General features: G+C 46.0%; 1 protein-coding gene across 3 annotated transcripts in view; it reads left to right on the top strand.

Annotated features, from left to right (window-relative positions):
• Window positions 1-18,749, top strand: part of CRAMP1 (cramped chromatin regulator 1) — an 80,038-nt gene that overhangs the window by 22,895 nt on the left and 38,394 nt on the right. For all 3 annotated transcript variants that reach the window (XM_077142254.1, XM_077142251.1, XM_077142252.1), the window contains 2 exons: window positions 11,073-11,156; window positions 17,567-17,615. In XM_077142254.1, coding sequence (XP_076998369.1) covers window positions 11,073-11,156; window positions 17,567-17,615 — 133 coding nt within the window. The remainder of the gene's footprint in view (window positions 1-11,072; window positions 11,157-17,566; window positions 17,616-18,749) is intronic.

Below are 18,749 nucleotides of genomic sequence, written 5' to 3'. Positions count from 1 at the left end.
TGACAGAACATTTTTATAATTGTACTATAGTCCATAGTTTAACTTGAAGTTCACTGTCTTGTGCAATTCCATGGATTTTTAACATTTATTTTTTACTGTTATCATGCATACAAACTAATATTTCCCCTTTTAATTATGGTCAGTTATATATTTCAGTGCTGTTAATTATGTTCACAGTGTTGTGCTACCATTGCCGCTGTCCATTACCAGAATGGTCCCGTCATCCCAAACAGGAGCCTGTGTCTTCCTGACCCTTGTCTCCGTCCTGTCCCTGGTAACCTGTATCTAGACTCTGATTCTATGGAGTGCTTTCATGTGCTTTCTGGCCATTTGGAGAAATTTCTATTCACATCTTTTGCCCATTTTGTAATTGGGTTGTCTGTCTTTTTGTTAAGTTGTAGGATTCCTTTATATATTCTGGATATTAAGCCTTTATCAGAGCCTTTATCTGCTTTTTCTCATTGTTTCAAATCAGTGAGATGATAATATCTGTCCTTTTGTCATCTGACTTATTTCACTCAACATGATGTCTTCAGTGTTCATCCGTGTTGCTGCATGTATCAGAACTTCTTTCCTTTTTACAGCTGAATAATAGTCCATTGTATGTATAGTCTGAATTTTGTTTATTTGTTCACCAACTGATACACCCTTGGGTTGCTCCCGTCTTTTGACATCTGTGAAAAATGCCATTTTGAACATTGGTGTGCAGTTGTCTGTTTGAATCTCTGCTTTCATTTCTTTTGGGTAGTACCTAGAAGTGGGATTGCTGGGTCATATGATAATTCTATACTTAATTTATGACGAACCTGTGAACTGTCTTCCACAGCGACTGTATCATTTTCTCTTGCCACCAGCAATGAATGAATGTTCTTGTTTCTCCATATCCTCACCAACATTTGAAATTTTCTTTTTTTTTTCAAGAGCAGCTATTTTAAAGGGTGTGAAATGGTTTTGATTTGCATTTCCCTGATGGCTAATGATGTTGAGCATTTTTTCATGTGCTTTCTGGCCATTTGGAGAAATTTCTATTCACATCTTATGCCCATTTTGTAATTGGGTTGTCTGTCTTTTTGTTAAGTTGTAGGATTCCTTTATATATTCTGGATATTAAGCCTTTATCAGATATGTGGTTTCCAAGTAATTTCTCCCATTATATAGATGGTTGTTTTACTTTCATGATAATATTTTGAGGTACAAGTTTTTGATTTTGAGGAGGTCTCATTTATCTATTTTTAATTTTGTTGCTTGTGCTAGGTGATAAAGTTTAAGAAACCATTACCTAACCTAAGGTCCTGAAGATCCTTCCCTACATTTTCTTCTCAGAGTTTGATAGTTCTCTGTGAAAGATAGGTCTTTGATCCATTTTGAGTGGATTTTTTTATATTAGGTGAGAGGTAGGAGGGTCTTCTTTTTTAAAAAAAATTTTTTTAATGAAGATCCAGTTTTCCCAGCACTACGTGTTGAAGAGACTATTTTTCCCCAAGTGACTAGTCTTTGCCCCCTTGTCAAAAATCAGCTGGCCATAAATCTGAGGTTGATTTCTGAGCTCTCAATCCTATTATATTGGTCCCTATGTCTGTCCTTGTGCTAATGCTGATTACTGTGACTTTGTAGTAAGTTTTAAGATCAGGAAGTGTGAGTTCTCCAACCTCATTCTTACTTGTCAAGGGGCTATTTGGAGTCCCTCACCCTTGCATATAAATTTGATGATTGGCTTTTCCATTTCTGTAAAGAAGTTTGTTGGGATTTTAATTGGGATTGGGTTGAATCTATAAATTAATTGCCTTGGATAGGAGTGACATCTTAATATTGAGTTTTCAATCCATGAACAGGGAAAATATCCTTCCATTTATTTAGGTTTCTTTTTTTTTCTTTTAGCTAGAATGTAGTTTTCTGTATACATTCTTGGTTGAATTTATTCTTAGATATTTAATTCTTTTAGTTGCTATTATGAATGGAACTTTTTCTTGATTTCTTCTTTTAACTGTTCATTGCATGGGTATAGAAATTCTAATGATTTTGGGGTGTTGATCTTGTACTCCACTTTGCTGAATTCTTTTATCTGCTCTTGTAGCATTCTTGTGGATTTTTCAGAATTATCTATGTGTAGGATCATGTCATCTGAAAATAGTGAAAGTTTTTACTTCTTCCTTTCCAGTTCAGATGCCTTTTATTCCTTTTTCTTGCTGAATTGCTCTGTCTAGAAATTTCAGGATAACACTGAATAACAGTGGTGACAGTGGGCGTCCTTGTCTTGTTCCTGATCTTAGAGGGAAGGGTTTCAGTCTTTGACCATTGAGTAAGATATTAAGTGTGAGTTTTTCACATATGCCCTTTATCATATTGAGAAAATTTCCCTTTTCTCAGGATCTTTTAAAGGTACATTTCCTCTTCAAAGTGTCACCTCCTTCTGTTCCTTGCAGGGCACCCATTTTTAAATGTTGCCGGCTCATAATGGGGTCTGCCTCGGAAAGTGCACCCTGTCCAGACTCCAGCCCTCCTGCAGCTGTGACGCCCATCCAGCCCCCTGCTTGTGTTTTGTAGAGGAAGTGCAGTGCAAACAGAATAGGTCTGGGTCCTTGAAACCGCATTCTGATTTGTTTACGTGATCCTCCCACTGTTCCTGGAGTCCCATGGAAGTGGACTGTACATTTCCACCCTTTGGAGGCTGGTCCCTCAATCTCCTTGGCAGGTCTTTTGCTAATACAGGGTTATTTTGTTTGTTTTCAGCATCCACATGGCCATTACCACAATATTTTCAACTGACTTTGTCATGTTATGACAAAAATCAATTAACGTTTGTTTCTTTTTCAGGTTGTCACCACAGCTTCCGCATGTTTGTTAGCTGAGGCTTTGCTGAGATCAGTGGGATATTTGAAAATGCCCCACACTGGTCCTGGTCCTCTTGAGTTCAGGATCCCATGTTAATGGTTTTTTTTGTTTGTTTGTTTGTTTTTTTAACTTTTTTTATTAAAAAAAATTAACAAAACATTAAGATATCATTCCATTCTACATATACAATCAGTAATTCTTAATATCATTACATAGTTGCATATTCATCATTTCTTAGAACATTTGCATCGATTTAGAAAAAGAAATAAAAAGATAACAGAAAAAGAAATAAAACGATAACAGAGAAAAAAAAAGATTATACATTCTATACCCCTTACCCCTCGCTTTCATTTATCACTAGCATTTCAAACTAAATTTATCTTAACATTTGTTCCCCCTATTATTTATTTTTATTCCATATGTTCTACACTTGTGTTGATACAGTAGCTAAAAGGAGCATCAGACACAAGGTTTTCACATACACAGAGTCTCATTGTGAAAGCTATATCATTGTTCAATCATCATCAAGAAACATGGCTACTGGAACACAGCTCTACATTTTCAGGCAGTTCCCTCCAGCCTCTCTGCTACATCTGAACAACAAGGTGATATCTACTTAATGCATAAGAATAACTTTCACGATAACCTCTCAACTCTGTTTGGAATCTCTCAGCCATTGACAGTCTCATTTCACTCTTCCCTCTTTGGTCGAGAAGTTTCTCTCAATCCCTTCATGTTAATTCTCAGCTCATTCTAGGGTTTTTCTCAGTCCCTTGATGCTGAGTCTCAGCTCATTCCAGGATCTCTGTCCCACGTTGCCAGGAAGGTCCACACCCCTGGGAGTCATGTCCCACGCAGAGAGGGGGAGGGTGGTGAGACTGCTCATCATGTTGGCTGGAGAGAGAGACCACATCTGAGCAACAAAAGAGCCTCTCTTGGGGGTGACTATTAGGCCTAAATTTTAAGTAGACTTGACCTATCCTTTGTGGGGTTAAGTTTCATATGAACAAACCCCAAGACTGGGGGCTCAGCCTATAGCTTTGGTTGTCCACACTGCTTGTGAAAATATCAAGAATTCAACTTGGGGAAGTTGAATTTCTCCCCGCTCTCACCATTCCCTGAAGGGGGCTTGCAAATACTTTTCCAGTCACTGATCAAATCACTCTGGGATTCATCGGGGCATCACTCTGGACAAACCAACAAAATCTCATGTCCTACCTGAGACTCTAAGTACTTATGACACTCAATCAAACTGTATACATGAGTTATATTAGGAAATGCACTAGTCAAAATATAAATGTTGTAACAAACATTTTTTGCTTTAGTCTCACACATAAGGTGACGTTTTAAAATATTAATTATCATCTATTTTCAGCACCCTGCAGTAATGACATTCCTTTGTTCTTCCTCATGCAAAAACATTTTTAAAATTTGTACATTGTACATTTCACTATTATTATACACTCTAGGCATTCCTAGATTATACCATCTCGATCTTTACCATCTATCTTTCTTTCTGATTTCATTTATGTCCCCAGCCCTCCTCCCTCTATCAATCTCACATGCAGCTTCGTTCAGTGTTTTAACATAATTACATTACAGTTAGGTGGTATTGTGCTGTCCATTTCTGAGTTTTTATATTCAGTCCTGTTGCACAATCTGTATCCCTTCAGCTCCAATTACCCAATATCTCACCCTATTTCTATCTCTTGATGGTCTCTGTTACCAAGGAAATATTCCAAGTTTATTCACTAATGTCAGTTCATATCAGTGAGACCATACAGTATTTGTCCTTTTGTTTCTGGCTAATCACACTCAGCATAATGTCCTTACGGTCCATTCATGTTGTTACATACTTCATAACTTGATTCTGTCTTACAGCTGCATAATATTCCGTCTTATGTAAATGTCACAGTTTTTTTGGCCCACTGTCTGCTGATGGACATTTTGGCTGTTTCCATCTCTTGGTAATTGTTAATAATGCTGCTACAAACATTGGTGTGTAAATATCCATTTGTGTCCTTGGCCTCATGTCCTTTGAGTAGAGACAACATATAGATTGGTCCTGTTTTTTAATCCATTCTGCCAGACTATGTCTTTTGATTGGAGAGTTTAATCTATTAACATTCAATGTTATTACTGCATGGGTAGTACTTTCTTCTACTATTTTGCCTTCTGGATTTTGTATGTCCTATCTAATTTTCCTTCTTTTTACCTTTACTCATAGTCTTCCTTTCTACACTCTTCTCCACACTTCTCTCTTCTGTCTTCGTATCTGTCTCTAGTGTTCCCTTTAGTATTTCTTGCAGAGCTGGTCTCTTGGTCACAAATTCTCTCAGTGATTTTTTTTGTCTGAAAATGTTTTAATTTCTCCCTCATTTTTGAAGGACAGTTTTGCTGGATATAGAACTCTTGGTTGGCAGTTTTTCTCTTTTAATAATTTAAATATATCATCCCACTGTCTTCTCGCCTCCGTGGTTTTTGCTGAGAGATCTGCGCATAGTCTTATTGGGCTTCCCTTGTATGTGATGGCTTGCTTTTCTCTTGCTGCTTTCAAGATCCTCTCTTTCTCTTTGACCTCTGACATTCTGATTATTAAATGTCTTGGAGTATGTCTATTTGGATCTGTTCTCTTTGGGGTACGCTGCACTTCTTGGATCTGTAATTTTAAGTCTTTCATAAGAGTTGGAAAATTTTCAGTGATAATTTCCTCCATTAGTTTTTCTCCTCCTTTTCCCTTCTCTTCTCCTTCTGGGACGCCCACAACACGTATATTCGTGCGCTTCATATTGTCTTTCAATTCCCTGAGTCCCTGCTCATATTTTTCCATTTTTTTTCCTATAGTTTCTGTTTCTTGTCGAATTTCAGATATTCCGCCCCCCAGTGTTGAAATCCTATGTTCTGTCTTGAAATCTACCATTGTAGGTTTCCATTTTTTTTTCATCTCTTCTACTGTGTCCTTCATTCCCATAAGTTCTGTGATTTGTTTTTTCAGACTTTCAGTTTCTTCTTTTTGTTCTTTCCTTGCCTTCTTTATATCCTCCCTCAATTCATTGATTTGGTTTTTGATGATGTTTTCCATGTCTGTTCGTACATTTTGAATTAATTGTTTCAGCTCCTGTATGTCATTTGAATTGTTGGTTTGTTCCTTTGACTGGGCCATATCTTCAGTTTTCCTAGTGTGATTTGTTATTTTTTGCTGGTGTCTAGGCATTTAATTACCTTAATTAGTTTATTCTGGAGATTGTTTTCACATCTTTTATCTGGGGTTTTCTTACTGGATGAATTTGTTGTCTATCTGTTCTTTGACATTCCTTTAGCTTAAGTTTTGTTTAACAGAGGAGAATTTTTCAGTTCTTGTTTTCTTGTTTCTTGCCCTGCTTGAGTGGTGGCTTCCCCCTCCCCCCACACTGAGGAGGGTCTACTTAGATATTATAGACCCCAGCCAGATTTTCCCAGACCAAACTGGCCTCCTATCAGGAGGAAAGAGTCACCTGCGTCGGTTTTCCCTGAGGGTGAGACCCAGCAGGTTGAAAGACTTTCCTGTGAAGTCTCTGGACTCTGTTTTTCTTATCCTGCCCTGTGTGTGGCACTTGTCTGACTGCAGGTCCCACCAGCATAAGATGATGCGGTACCTTTAACTTTTGCTGGTGGCGTGGTGGAGACACAGGAGAGGTTGTAGGCTGGTTTTAATGGCTTCAAATTACCAATCCCTAGTGTCTGAATTCCTTGATGGAGGAATTCCACCTGAGTTGGGCTTCACCCCTCCCCTGGGGAAGGCACAGGCTCCAGACAAGCCCCCAAAAGAGCTCACTTCTGCCTATGCCTGGGGGAGTTGCAGCCTGAAAAGTCCTGCCACTGTATCCAGAGGCAGTCAAGCCTTTGTAGATACACAGCCACAAAAACCTCTGTTTCCTTTTTTTTTTTTCCCCTTTTTCTGTCAGTCCTGCCCCCTTGGTACCGGGGCAAAAATGAGCAACCGCTTTGGTCAGGTTCATCTAAGCTGGGGGCCTATTTTTAGTAGTCAGAATTTGTTAATTAGTTACACAATTGGCATTTGATTGTGCCCAGTCCCTGCTGCTGGTAAAGTCCTTTCCTTTCCTCTCTGGGAAGCGGCCTGTGGGGGAGGGACGCTGGCCGCCGCACCTTTGGGAACTCACGGTTTGGGGGGATGCTCGCAGCCAGTCCAGCTGGTCCAGACTGGGGTACACTGTGTGTCCGGTCACTGATGTGGCCCCAGGAGCTGTTCTGTACTGTTTCTGGTTATTTAGTAGTTGTTCTGGAGGACGAACTAAAATGCGCATGTTGTTAAGCCGCCATCTTGACCCGGAAGTCATGTTAATGTTTATCCTGTTGATGTCGGAGTGTGTTCAGCACCCTTCCCACCTTCCACAGTTGTCAGCAATAGTTGTTTGCAGCTATTTGCTCTTTTTTATGTTCATCTGTTACGTTTTCCTTTGTCTGTTATATTTAAAATTCTTTAGCATGTTTTCTGAAAGTCGGTCCTCTGAGTGGGTTCTTCATCCCCTTTCCCTGGTCCTGAAACTGTTCACATGGGAAGTTGCTCAGAGGTCGGTAAAGAGGATGGGAGGCTGTTTTTATGGATAAAGGGTTCAGACAGTGAGCTCAGCAAGAAGGAGCTCAGAAGCTGTGCTCTGAGGTGTTCCATTATTTTGCTGGTGTTGTCACGGGAAACGCTCAGGTTCCCCAGGTAGACTATTCCTGAGTAGATTCTCTTTGACTCCACAATTCAGATATGTGTCATAGGGCCTGCCATGCTCGGGCTGGCACCTGAGTGAATTTCAGTGGGCACGAAAGCACACATTCCTTCTCTGTTTTCGTTTCCTTTTTTGTCCTGCGGAACAACCTCCTGGCTCCTTCCAGCTTCTCTGGAGGCTGTCTGGCGTGAGGGTCACCCTTGGTTCTGCTCCTGTGCGGATTGCTGCATCGACCCTCTCCCTGGCGGGCTGCCCCTTGTTGAGCCACCAGCCAATCTATTGGATCTGTTCACTCAATGTCCTTTCTCCTCCCCCCTTCTCCTTGCCTGGCACACACACTTCCCGATCCCTGCTGTCTTGGTGCTTCCTGTGCTTGTGCATCTTGCTCCAAAACCACCGCCTGTGCTGTGTCTGCCTTATTTTGAGTCGATGGCTCTCCTGGAGTTCTCTCTGGTCCTGCTCTTCTATGCCAGCCGGGGCAGTGTGTTCAAACACGTCAAGCCAGAGACCTGCCTTCCTTTTCCTTAGCGCTGGTCACACCATGGAGTCACTCTGCTGTTGTCAGGCCATTTTGTAGCTGGTTTCTACCCACAGAGCAGCATCTCAGCTGCCCTGGGGCTGACTTAGTTGAGAGCCTTGGACCAGAGGCCACCAGAACTTGGAGATGATCTGGGTTAACTGCACACATGCATCGTTTTGCATTGTGCAGAGAGTTAGCATTTGTATATATCTGATTTGGACAGAGCTTGCGAATTGCTGGTGAGGAGCATGCCATCTGTATTTCTTTTTGAGCAGAGGTAGAAGCAAAGCAGTGCTGGGCAAGAAGGATGGCCTCTGCCCCTGGCTCTGGGCCATTAGTGAGAACCTCACTCTGCTGCCATTTCTCCAGGGTGTACCCCCTTCTCATCTTTGTCTGCCTGGGGCCTCAGCAGTCCTACCTTTGAATTAGTCTTGGTTCTAGTATGTCATGTTTCCAACCTGGGGCAGACCACATTGGGCAGCTCTTTTCCACGCCATCCTCTGGGGGCCTAGAGACACCTTTCCTGAGGATCGCGTTGGTGCCCGTGTCTGTGTACATCTGTATTGGTTTGCTGTTGTTAACAGAAAGCAATATACCAGAAATGGAATTGCTTTTAAAAAGGAAAGTTACACATTTACAGTTTGAGGGCCATAAATATGTCCTGACTAAGGCATCCAGAGAAAGATGCTTTGGCTCAAGGAAGGGTGATCTGGGAAGGCATGAAGTTGGCATCGGCTGGTCCTTGTTCCTCGTTTATTGCCTCCAGCTTCTGATGCCAGTGGTTTACTCTCTAAACCTCTGTGGGTCTTTACTTAGCTGCTCTAGGACAGAACTCTGGGTTTTATCTCTTATCTTAGCATCAGCCAGGGCCAGAGATTTCTCCTTTTCAGGTTCAGGCTATTTTTGTGTGTCCTTCCTTAGCATCTGAGCTGTTTCTGACTTGATCTCCAGACAACTACATAGGCTCTTTCGTTTCTGAGGTTTGTCCAAGGTGCTTCCCCTTTTAAAGACTTTAATAAACTAATCAAGACCCACCTTGAAAGAGTGAAGTCACATCTCCATCTAATCAAAATATCACACCCACAGTTGATTGTATCCACCCTGCAGTACTGAATCAAGATTAAAAGAAACGGCTGTCCCCACAAGATTGGGTCAGGATTAAAACATGTCTGGCTTTTCTGGAATATGGAATAGATTCAAACTGACAATGTCCATTTTCTTTGTTGATGTACGTGGGTAGATGTAGGGTTTGTTTCACAGCTTGGTGATCAGAGGAGGTGGGCACGTGTGCAGGATGAAGCTTTCTCCCTTGGGCCCTCATCTCCTGTGTCTCTGGAAGGAAACAGGAAGAAACTAGAGCTAAGGAAGGCCCGGGCAGCTGTCAGCAAGGGCTGCCTGGGGCCACTGGGGGCCTCACCAGGCCTCCAGCTTCTGAGGCTTGTGCCCTTGAGGGCATTTTCGCCCCTTCTCGTGGTGTGTTTGTTTCTTCTTGCCACTTTCAGTCAAGGACTTTTTTTTTTTTTATCAAGGAGTAATTTGCATAACGTTAAGTTCACCCACTTCAAAGGTACATTTCAATGTGTATTTTTTAGTGTGTTCACAGAATTGTGCAACCCATCTTGACAACCAATTCCTAACGTTTTCATTTCCCCAAAAAGAAACCCATACTCATTAGCAGTCACTCTCCATTTCTCCCCAGAGACCTTGTCCCTGATGTCCTCTATTGTCTTTTCTGTTTCTATGAATTTTTCTGTTCTGGACGTTTCATTTAAGTGAAATCATACAATATTTCTCCTTCTATGTCTGGCTTTTTCCACTCAGCGTTATGTTTTCCCGGTTCATCTATGTTGAAGCATGTATCGGAATCTTATTCCTTTTTACAGCTGAATAATATTCCATTGCATGGATGGACCATGTTGGGTTTATTTATCAGACAGTGAATTGTAGAGTTCCAAAATCCTGGTCTCCAATGAGGACCTGACGAAGTCTGTGGGTTTTCTCAGAAACCTTTAGAAACTGTTGGCATATGGTATGAGTGAATGTGCTGCCTCCTTAGAGCCCCTCCAAGTTTTGGGATCCTGGTTGTAGAACATCTTTATAGTCTGGGTCTGAGAAAACAGCCAGAGGGACTTGTGAGAGGTTTGGGTGGCCTGTTGCTGTGTAGCCAGCCACAGAGCTCCCAGCTGTGCCGTGGCTTGGCTCCCTGGCTCACCGTGATGGAGAAGCACTGTGTGACGGCAGTGCTGGGATTTATTCTCTCATGTGTAAGCTGCCTGGGAGAAGGAGGTGCAAGGCTGGCATCAGGGACCCAGCCCTTCCCGACCTCCTACTCGGCCGTCCTCCACACATTCCTTGTGTCTTCTAAGGAGCCCTCTGGAAGCCCCGCATTGCACACTGCCCACATCTCACTAGCTACACCTTGCCACAAGACAGGTGGAGAAAGGTGTGGTTGTTACTGTTTGCATTGCTTCCCTGCTATAAGGGAGAAGGGGAGGGTAGATCCGGGCTCATGAGCTTACCCACTGTGGCCCCTCTGCCCATCATGCCCCTGCTGTTTCTGAGCCCAGTGATCAGGGCAGGAGGCATAGGGAAGAGACTCGAGCATGCTGGGTCTCGGTAGTGTTGAGTGCCGTTGTGTGGTGAGTGTGCACAGGGAGAGACAGACAGTAGGCTCATAATGTTCAGGCACCGCCTGCTCTTTGAAAACCAGCCGGCTCAGTGTCCCATTCTCTCCCTGCAGGGTATTTGCTCTCTGTGGCTGGTTGCATTTTCTATGAAGCTCTGCTTCCCTCCTGTTTTTTTAACTTTTTATTTTGAAAATTGTAAGTCCAGTGGCGCATTCCCGCATACTCTTCAGCTGTTGGGCTGCATCATGTCTCCTGAGATGAGGGCCCAGCAAAGAGAAATCAGCCTGCACCTCCCACTGAGGCCCGCATTCATCTGGCACCCATGTGTGCCTTCATTCTCCCTGTTCTGAAGCCTTGTGCTTTCTTGTCTTGCAGTGTTCTCTCGTGGACTCAAGAAGTCTTCCCAGGAGCTCTACGGTCTGATCTGCTATGGCGAATTGAGGAAGAAGATCGGGGGCTGTGAGTATGAGTTACTAGTCTCTGAGGATGGGTGTGTCCTTGCTCTACTCTACCTGGGTCCCTGTTGCCAGAGTGTCTCCGGGGCCTCAGTTCTCTTGGTTCCCATCTTGAAAAGTTTTTAACGTACATGGAAGTTGAAGAGTATCATGACAGCACAAATAACTTCCCTTGGGGTGAGCACTTGTTACTGCTTTGCCAGGTTGCTTTGTCTGTCACTCCTTCTATACACATGTGTGCATACGGGCACACGCACACATAGGTGTGCACACACCTGTAGGCATGCAAACATGTAGGCATAGGCATGAATGCACACGCATGTTAGTACACATTCAGGTGCATGCCCATACAGGCACATACAGGGACTCACATAGGCGCAGAGACACACATACACAGGTAGGTACACATCCACAGACACATGCACTCACGTGTAGGCACATGCATGTAGGCCCGCAAGGGCCTTTTTCTTGGCCAGTCATTGGACTGTAACTGGCAGACATCATGCTGCACCCCTGAGCACTTCAGCCCTTGTCACCTGAGAGCTGTGATAGTCTAAATGTCCACAGTCTCCTGACAGGCAGGCTGTCCACATTCAGGTCCCCCCGTTGCCTCAAAGATGCCAGTCAGAGGCCACCACCCTATATGAGTTTGCAATCTTAACCCAGAGCAGTCCCTGACTCCTGGGTCTTCTGGGCCCCTTTTATGGCTCACCCTTGTGTCGGAGTCACTGTGATCGTCTTGTGTGATGAGATTCATTCACTTGCCACATAGGTGCTGCCACCTGCCCTTGGCACTCATGCCAGCACATCTTGGGAGACACACTCAGCCTCACATGGCCGCCTCTGCACATCAGAGAGGTGTTGACAGGTGCCCACCTCAGTCAGTTGGGCCTTGTCAGGCCAGGTCACCCAGACTTGAGCCCTTGCCCCGTTCCCATAAGCTTTCCTTCTCAGAATGGGCTACGGAACAGAGGCAGGGAAAGGGGTGGGGTCTGTTAATCACCCTGTGTGTTCTGGTTGTGCTGTCTCTATCTCTGTAACAGGAAAGAATGGCTAGAATTGGCTCTGAACAGGTGCAGCAGCCCTGGGCTGTGTTCTTGCAGCCGCTTTCTCTTGTCTGTCTGTCATTTCTGCTAGGGAGCTACTGTGCGTCAACCTTGAGTTTGGTGTATGGAGCACTTGGCAGGAGGGGCACTGCTTTCTTGTTCCCCTTCTTCCTGTACAGCCACTGGCTTTACCTCTCCCTGTCCCCATCCTTGGTCAGTGCAGTGGCTTTATCCCAACCAGGAATCCAGAAACACCCCGATGGACACTCCCGCTGTTCCACTCCCTGCTGCCCGTGCTCGGCCTCCTCCAGCTCAGGCTGCCTCGCAGTGCGTCCCAGCGCTCCTTCCTGCTCTCAGCAACTTCCTCCTCCTCATCGCAGGTTCTCGCTGCCTCCGAAGCATCCCTAGTAGTTCACCCCACTGCTCTGGCAGCCTCTGTCTTCAGAAAGGAAAGGAAATATCCTGTCTTGGCCTCCAGTTCCCTTCTACCTGCTTCCCATTCCTCCTTCAACTGTTCCCGCCCCAGGTTCCCCTCCTGTTAGTTTGCTAAAGCTGCCAGAATGCAACACACCAGAGATAGATCAGCTTTTAGTAAGGGGATTTATTTAATTAAAAACTTACAGTTCTTGAGAGGAAAGACAACTAAGTTTCATCCGAGGTTCTGTGTCACATGGGAAGGCACAGGGCGTTGTCTGCTTCTCTCCCCACTTCTGGTTCCAGTGGCTTTCCCCGGGGCAATTCCTTTCTGCGTCTCCAAATGTCTGGGATGATCTGCGAGTGCTGAGATGAGGTTTGCTGAGCTTTCTTCTGACCTCTCTCTTTTAAGCCTCCAATTAGTTAAATTAAACCTCATTCATTGTGGAAGGCACGTCCCTTAGCCAACGGCAAATGTAATCAATCATCCATAAATGAACTTCACATACTGATGATTTAAGGCAACAGAAACAGAACAACAGGGCATCACCACCTGGCTGAGTTGACACCTGAACCCAACTACCACACCTCCGCAGAAGCTTTTAGAAGAACTTGTGCTGCCCTTCTTCCTGTCCCTGACATCTGCTTTCTCCAGGTATCTGCTGAGCAGAACCTCCCCTCCCTGTCCAGGGCACTGCAGCCTCAACGCCCTCAGACCTGGCAGGCCCCCTTGCCCTCCTCGTTCCTGGGTTCTCAGAAGCACCTCCACGCCTCCCTCCCCATACAGCATTTATTGGCGTCCACTGCCCCTGATTCCCACCCAGCCCCCACCCTGTGTCCTCTGAAGGCCTCCTGTCCCACCTGCCTACCTGCAGCTCTGACCTGAGCCCTCTTTCCCTTGGCGTGGATGGGGCCTTTCCTATGATTCCCAGCTCCTGTTCTTCTTCCTTATATCCTTTTTCTTCCCTGTAGTTGTCTGGTTTCTTTCTAAATTCCCTGGCCTCCCACTCTGAACAAGCCTGCCTACCTTGCCATGGCCCGTGGGTTCTGGGCCCGCCTACCTCTCCAGTCTCTGCTCCCTCCACCCTGTCATTCTCACTCTGTCCTCACCCACATGGGGCTTCACACACCATGGCTCATTCCTACTGTTGACCGCCCTGAGCTGCCAGGGTTTGAGCAATGCCTGAGTGATGGGAAAGAAGCAGCTGAGTGACCAGCTGGAAGCAGTGGGAAGGGAGGGAACAGGGACCTCGGTGACGCACCCAACTTGCAGGGGCAGGTGCTCCGTGAATGAATGAGGGAATGGAAGAATGAGTAGGTGAATGAGTAAATGATTGTGCGCATGAATTAGTGAGTGTGTGAATGTGTGAATGAATAAATGAGTGAATGGGTGAATGAGTACATATGTGAGTAAAAGTTGAATTTCACAGAAGTTAATTTGTTCATTTCAGGATATTTCAGTAGGTCATTGGACTAGAAATGGAGGCCTGTAATTTCTGTCGCTGTCCCCCCATAGGTGTGTTATATTCAGTGACTCTTGTTTCTCTACTCATTTTGTTTTTTTTCTGGAGTATCAGTTTCGTTTCATCCAGTCCAGCTACCTATTCTACTCTGACAGACAGTCAGAAACCTTGCACATTTCTTTCTTGGCCATGTCTGGGCTGGATACTCCTTATTGCTGGGGGTGGAGGAGGTCTCCCTTCTGTCTGATGTAGATTTGTGTCGCTGCACACCTCACCTTCCAAGACCCGAGGAGATTGGTGGTCTCTAAAGGTCTTTAGACAGAGTTTCAGAGAATCTGGTTAGGTGCCTACATCAAATTACGTCTTCCTTTCCAGTGCTTTCCTATAACTCTTACTGAATTGAAGTGACATACATACAGGAAACTACTTTTTTTTGCTCAGCCAGAGAGTGAGCAAGCTCTGTCCCAAGTCCACCAGCTCTAAGATACTTCCAGATGTGACTACATATTAGGTACCTGCCTTCTTGTGCAGGACGCCTGGCTATGTTCCAGTGTCTGCCCCTTCCTGCCCCACCCAGCCAGATCCTTTCCCAGCCCATCTTGAGTTCACGATGAGTGTGGATACTTCCGAATTTTGGGTCCCTGCCGGAAAACCTTCAGCTGCTTTGACCGCCTGAGTATATCCTGATGCCCTGACCTCCTTGGTCATCCATTCTGACCTCAGGCCTGTCTTCCAGGCCACATCCCACCCCTCCAGCTTTGTTCCTCCTTGTCGACAGAGGGGTTTCTTTCTGCCTCTGGCCTTGCTAGTGCTGTTCCCTAACTCTGCTAGGAATGCCTGGTGGGTTCCTCTCGGTGCAGCTTCACATCTAGCGCGCGCGCGCACACACACACACACTCACACACACACACACACTCACACACACACACACACACACACTTTGAGGCTGCACTTGGAGTCGGCAGCTCCCATGGAGCTGTCATGGAGTCCTTCACTCCAGAGGGCTGCACCACTCTGTGACCCCTCACACTGCTGTCTCTCATCAGTCTGCTGCTGGGCTTCTTGGGGCCATCACCCTGTCACCATTCCCCGTGTCTATGGGGAAGGAGCCCCATTCACATACATTAGTGTCTCCCAGAGCACCCTGTGCTCAGCAAGCTTCTTGTGACCGTTTATTTCTGGAGTGCTCAGAAAACATGTCTAAGGGCTTCATGTGGTTTAAGGGTGCTTTCAGTTAATAGGGCATTTGCTGACTGAATTTTCCAGAAGTGTGTTAACTCCAAAACAGGACACTGTTGCATCCGCTGGATGCTTGGCACTGTTACACATATTGCCTTGTCTCAAGTACCATGGCATCCCTAGGAGCCATGTATAATCCCCAGTTAGCAAAGGGTGCTGAAGACAGTATGGTTTGATGGAAATAAGTGAGTATCCAAGGTTTCTAGCTAGCAAGTGATCAAGGCATACTTTGACCCCAGATCTTCTATTCTTAAGCCCATTGCTTATTCCCTTGTGAAAACAGGGTGAGGTCAAAGCACAGTAGCTCTTTAGCTTATGTACCTGGTTCCCTGAGGCTTTCTCTGCAATCCTCTCTGTTTTATAGATACGGTTCTTTGCAAAGGGTGGGGCCTTATATAGTGTCTTGAAGCCCAGAAGTTGGGTTTTAGGGTTTCTGAATGGACTCAGCTTAAATGCAGATTGGGTGGATCAGGCGTTCCGGCCTTTCTTTCGTTGAGAAACCATATGACTGAGTGGGTGAGAGACTAGTTTAGGAGGAAGCTCAGCTGCCTTCTTCTCTTTCTTCTTCCCTTCCTTTAGGTCCCTGTACTTCATGGCTTCCTGTTGCACCCAGGACAAAGACAGAAAGCTCCAGCCTGGCCCATGTGGCCTTCTCTGGCTCTTGCCTGCGGGTTAGGGTTCTCAGGGAAATAGAACCAACAGGAGATATCTGTAAACATGAGATTTATAAAGTATATCATGCAGTCATGGGAATGAAAGAGTCCAAAATCTGTAGGGCAGGCTGCGAGCTGGCAGCTTTGATGAAGGTCCTCAGTGAACTCCCCAGGAGATGTTGGCTGGCTGGATGTAGAATGAGATTCTCTCTTCTGAATTCTCCTTAAAAGCCTTTGGGTGATTAGATTAAGTACCACTCTTTGCAGAAGACTCTTCCCTTAACCGACTATAGTCGTAATCAGCCATGGATACAGCCAACGTGCTCATAATAGAAGTCCATGAAATGTCCTCACAGCAACAGATAGGCCAGTGCTTGTGTGACCAGACAACTGGGCACCATCACCTGGCCAAGATGGCACACAATCCTGACCATCATACCTGCCCCGCTTGCAGCTTCATCTTAGCCCACCTTCTCCTTCCCTCTGGGCATCTTCTCGGGCCTTGTTTCATTTGTACAGCTGGCCAACCCGCAAGCTTCAGGTCCTTCTGCTTGAATCCCTGCCCTGGCCCTTCACCAGTTAGCTCCTACCCAGCCTTCTGGTGAATGCAGGTGTCCTTCTTGCTCCTAGGTCAGGCTGCCTCTCACTGGCCGTCATCCTGCGTTTCCCTGTGGCTGTGGTTGGTGTCTATTGAGCGTAGCTATGCGTTTACCCTTCCCTACATTCGTTCTTTCCTGAACACCCAAGATTCTCAGAAATCTTTCCCTTTCAGTCTAAAGAACTTCCTTTAGTGTTTCTGACCATGCAGTTGAACTGGCTCTGCATCCTTTTCTTTATATTTATCTGAAAAGTCTCCATTTCTTATTCATTCTTAGTGGCTGTTTGTGCCAGCAGCTTTTCTCTTGCCATGATAGCAATATCATGTCACTGCATCTGGTTTCCTCTGTGTCTGAAGAGAAGTCAGTACTCTTTCTTGTCATTCCTCTTATAGAAAATGTTGTTTTTCTCTAGCTGCTTTTAAGATTTGTCTTTGGTCTTTGGTTTTCAGGCTGTTTGTATGCTTGTTCTTTTCACACTTAGAAAAAGAGTTAAAAGAATTTTGCAGTGAGCTATTATCCACCACCTTGCTTCTCCATGGTGGATCTGGGTCTGGAGGGAAGGTTGATGGCAGTGAGCACCCAAGAGTCAGAGGAAATGGAAAGCCAGGTGGGTCTCGGCTCATCACTCAGATAGGCAGCCCTGGGTGTACAGAGCGTAGACCTGACCTATATGGGTAGATGTCAGGTTACGCGGGAGAGGTGCCACCAGGGTCAGCGGTGGGGCTGGGCTAGGGTCTCCCGACAGAGAGCTCAGCTGTGCTGGGTATGGAGTGGACTGGCTGAGAAAATATGGATGGGCAAGGAGGGTGCACCAACATACAATCTAGGGGGGCAGAGGCACCTGCTGGGGAGGCACTCGGCTGGTTGGGGCTTTATTCAGGAGGATCTGCAATATTGGGAAAAGGATTTAAGCTCTATGTTGAAGATAATCCTACGGAGATCCTTAGCAGTTTTGCACCTGGCCATTTCACGGTCTTCATTTTTTTCTCTCCATTTACAGGTATGGATGACAAGAATGCAGCCAAGCTGAATGAACTCATCCAGGTTGGGTAAGTAAGTTCTGCTGTGAAGCCCCAGTTGACCTTTTGGAGATTTGCATTTGTACCTGGAGTTCAGAACGTGAAGCGTGTGTTTCTCTGGGAGGACCCTTCCCTAGTGAGCCCTCAGAGTTCCATCTTGGCTTCATCTGTCATGCATTCCCGCAGAGACAGGTGGCAGCGCAGAGGGTAGAGCTTTTGCCTCCCTGCCCTCACCAGCCTGTCCTCGCTGGGTGTCTCTTTTCCATCGTTGCAAGCTCACATCGTCCTCAGGGTTGTTCCTTCTCCTTCTTTTCCCCTCAGCCCATGCGCATTTCATAGCGTTGACTCCCATCTTGCTTCTGGAAAGCCTTCCCTTCTGGCCTTCCTGCTGCGCGTTTTTCTGGTGTTCGTTCTGTGCTTCTGTGACTTTCTGTCTCCTATGCCAGTTACTCCCTCTCTGGCCCCCTGAGGCTCACGACCCCTGGGGACAGAGCTGAAGCTCCAGTTTTCTGTCCTCCTCCCTCACACTCATGATTGCCCAGAGCTCAGATGTTCTCCTGGCCACACTGACGGCCACACCAGCCTGTGAGCCCGAGGCTGACAGAACTGACTCTCACTCAGCCTTGACTTGTGGGATGTTTGTTCTCCCAAGGTACACCCGGTCGCAGCAGCTGTTTTGTAAGAAGCCCCCTGCCCATCCTCACGCTTCCCCACTGTACTGTTGTTCGCCCACTTCACTTCTGGAGGTGACTTTCGAATCGCCCTCCACTGTGGTGTTCTGACCCTTGGTCCCCAGAGCCCCACCGAGGGCTCTAGACTCTGTGTTCCTCCACTGTCCGCCCCACCCAGCACTCCCCTTGGAGGTGCTCCCAGCACGCTGCCTTCAGCCAGCTTCCACCTCTGCACTCTCCCCTCGGCCTGCAAGTTTCCCCAGCGCCTCCACTCCCCTTCCTGGGGTAAGGCTTCCAGAATGACTCATAATGTGCCCCTGTCTCTGTGCCTCAGATGGGAGGCATCTCCACTGCCCACCCTGCTGTGAACGGCACAGTGAGCTCACAACTGCTGTGAACTCACACCTAGAGGCCTTTCACCACTCACATCGAACCAAGGGCTTGGGTGGGGCCTGTGTGATTGTGGCCGCAGTCCCTACTGCCCCAGCCCTGC

This window comes from Tamandua tetradactyla, chromosome 23, assembly GCF_023851605.1.
Source record: "Tamandua tetradactyla isolate mTamTet1 chromosome 23, mTamTet1.pri, whole genome shotgun sequence".
Classification (NCBI taxonomy): domain Eukaryota; kingdom Metazoa; phylum Chordata; class Mammalia; order Pilosa; family Myrmecophagidae; genus Tamandua; species Tamandua tetradactyla.
Note: the sequence above shows the minus strand (reverse complement) of the source record. Positions and strands in the feature narration are given on the sequence as shown.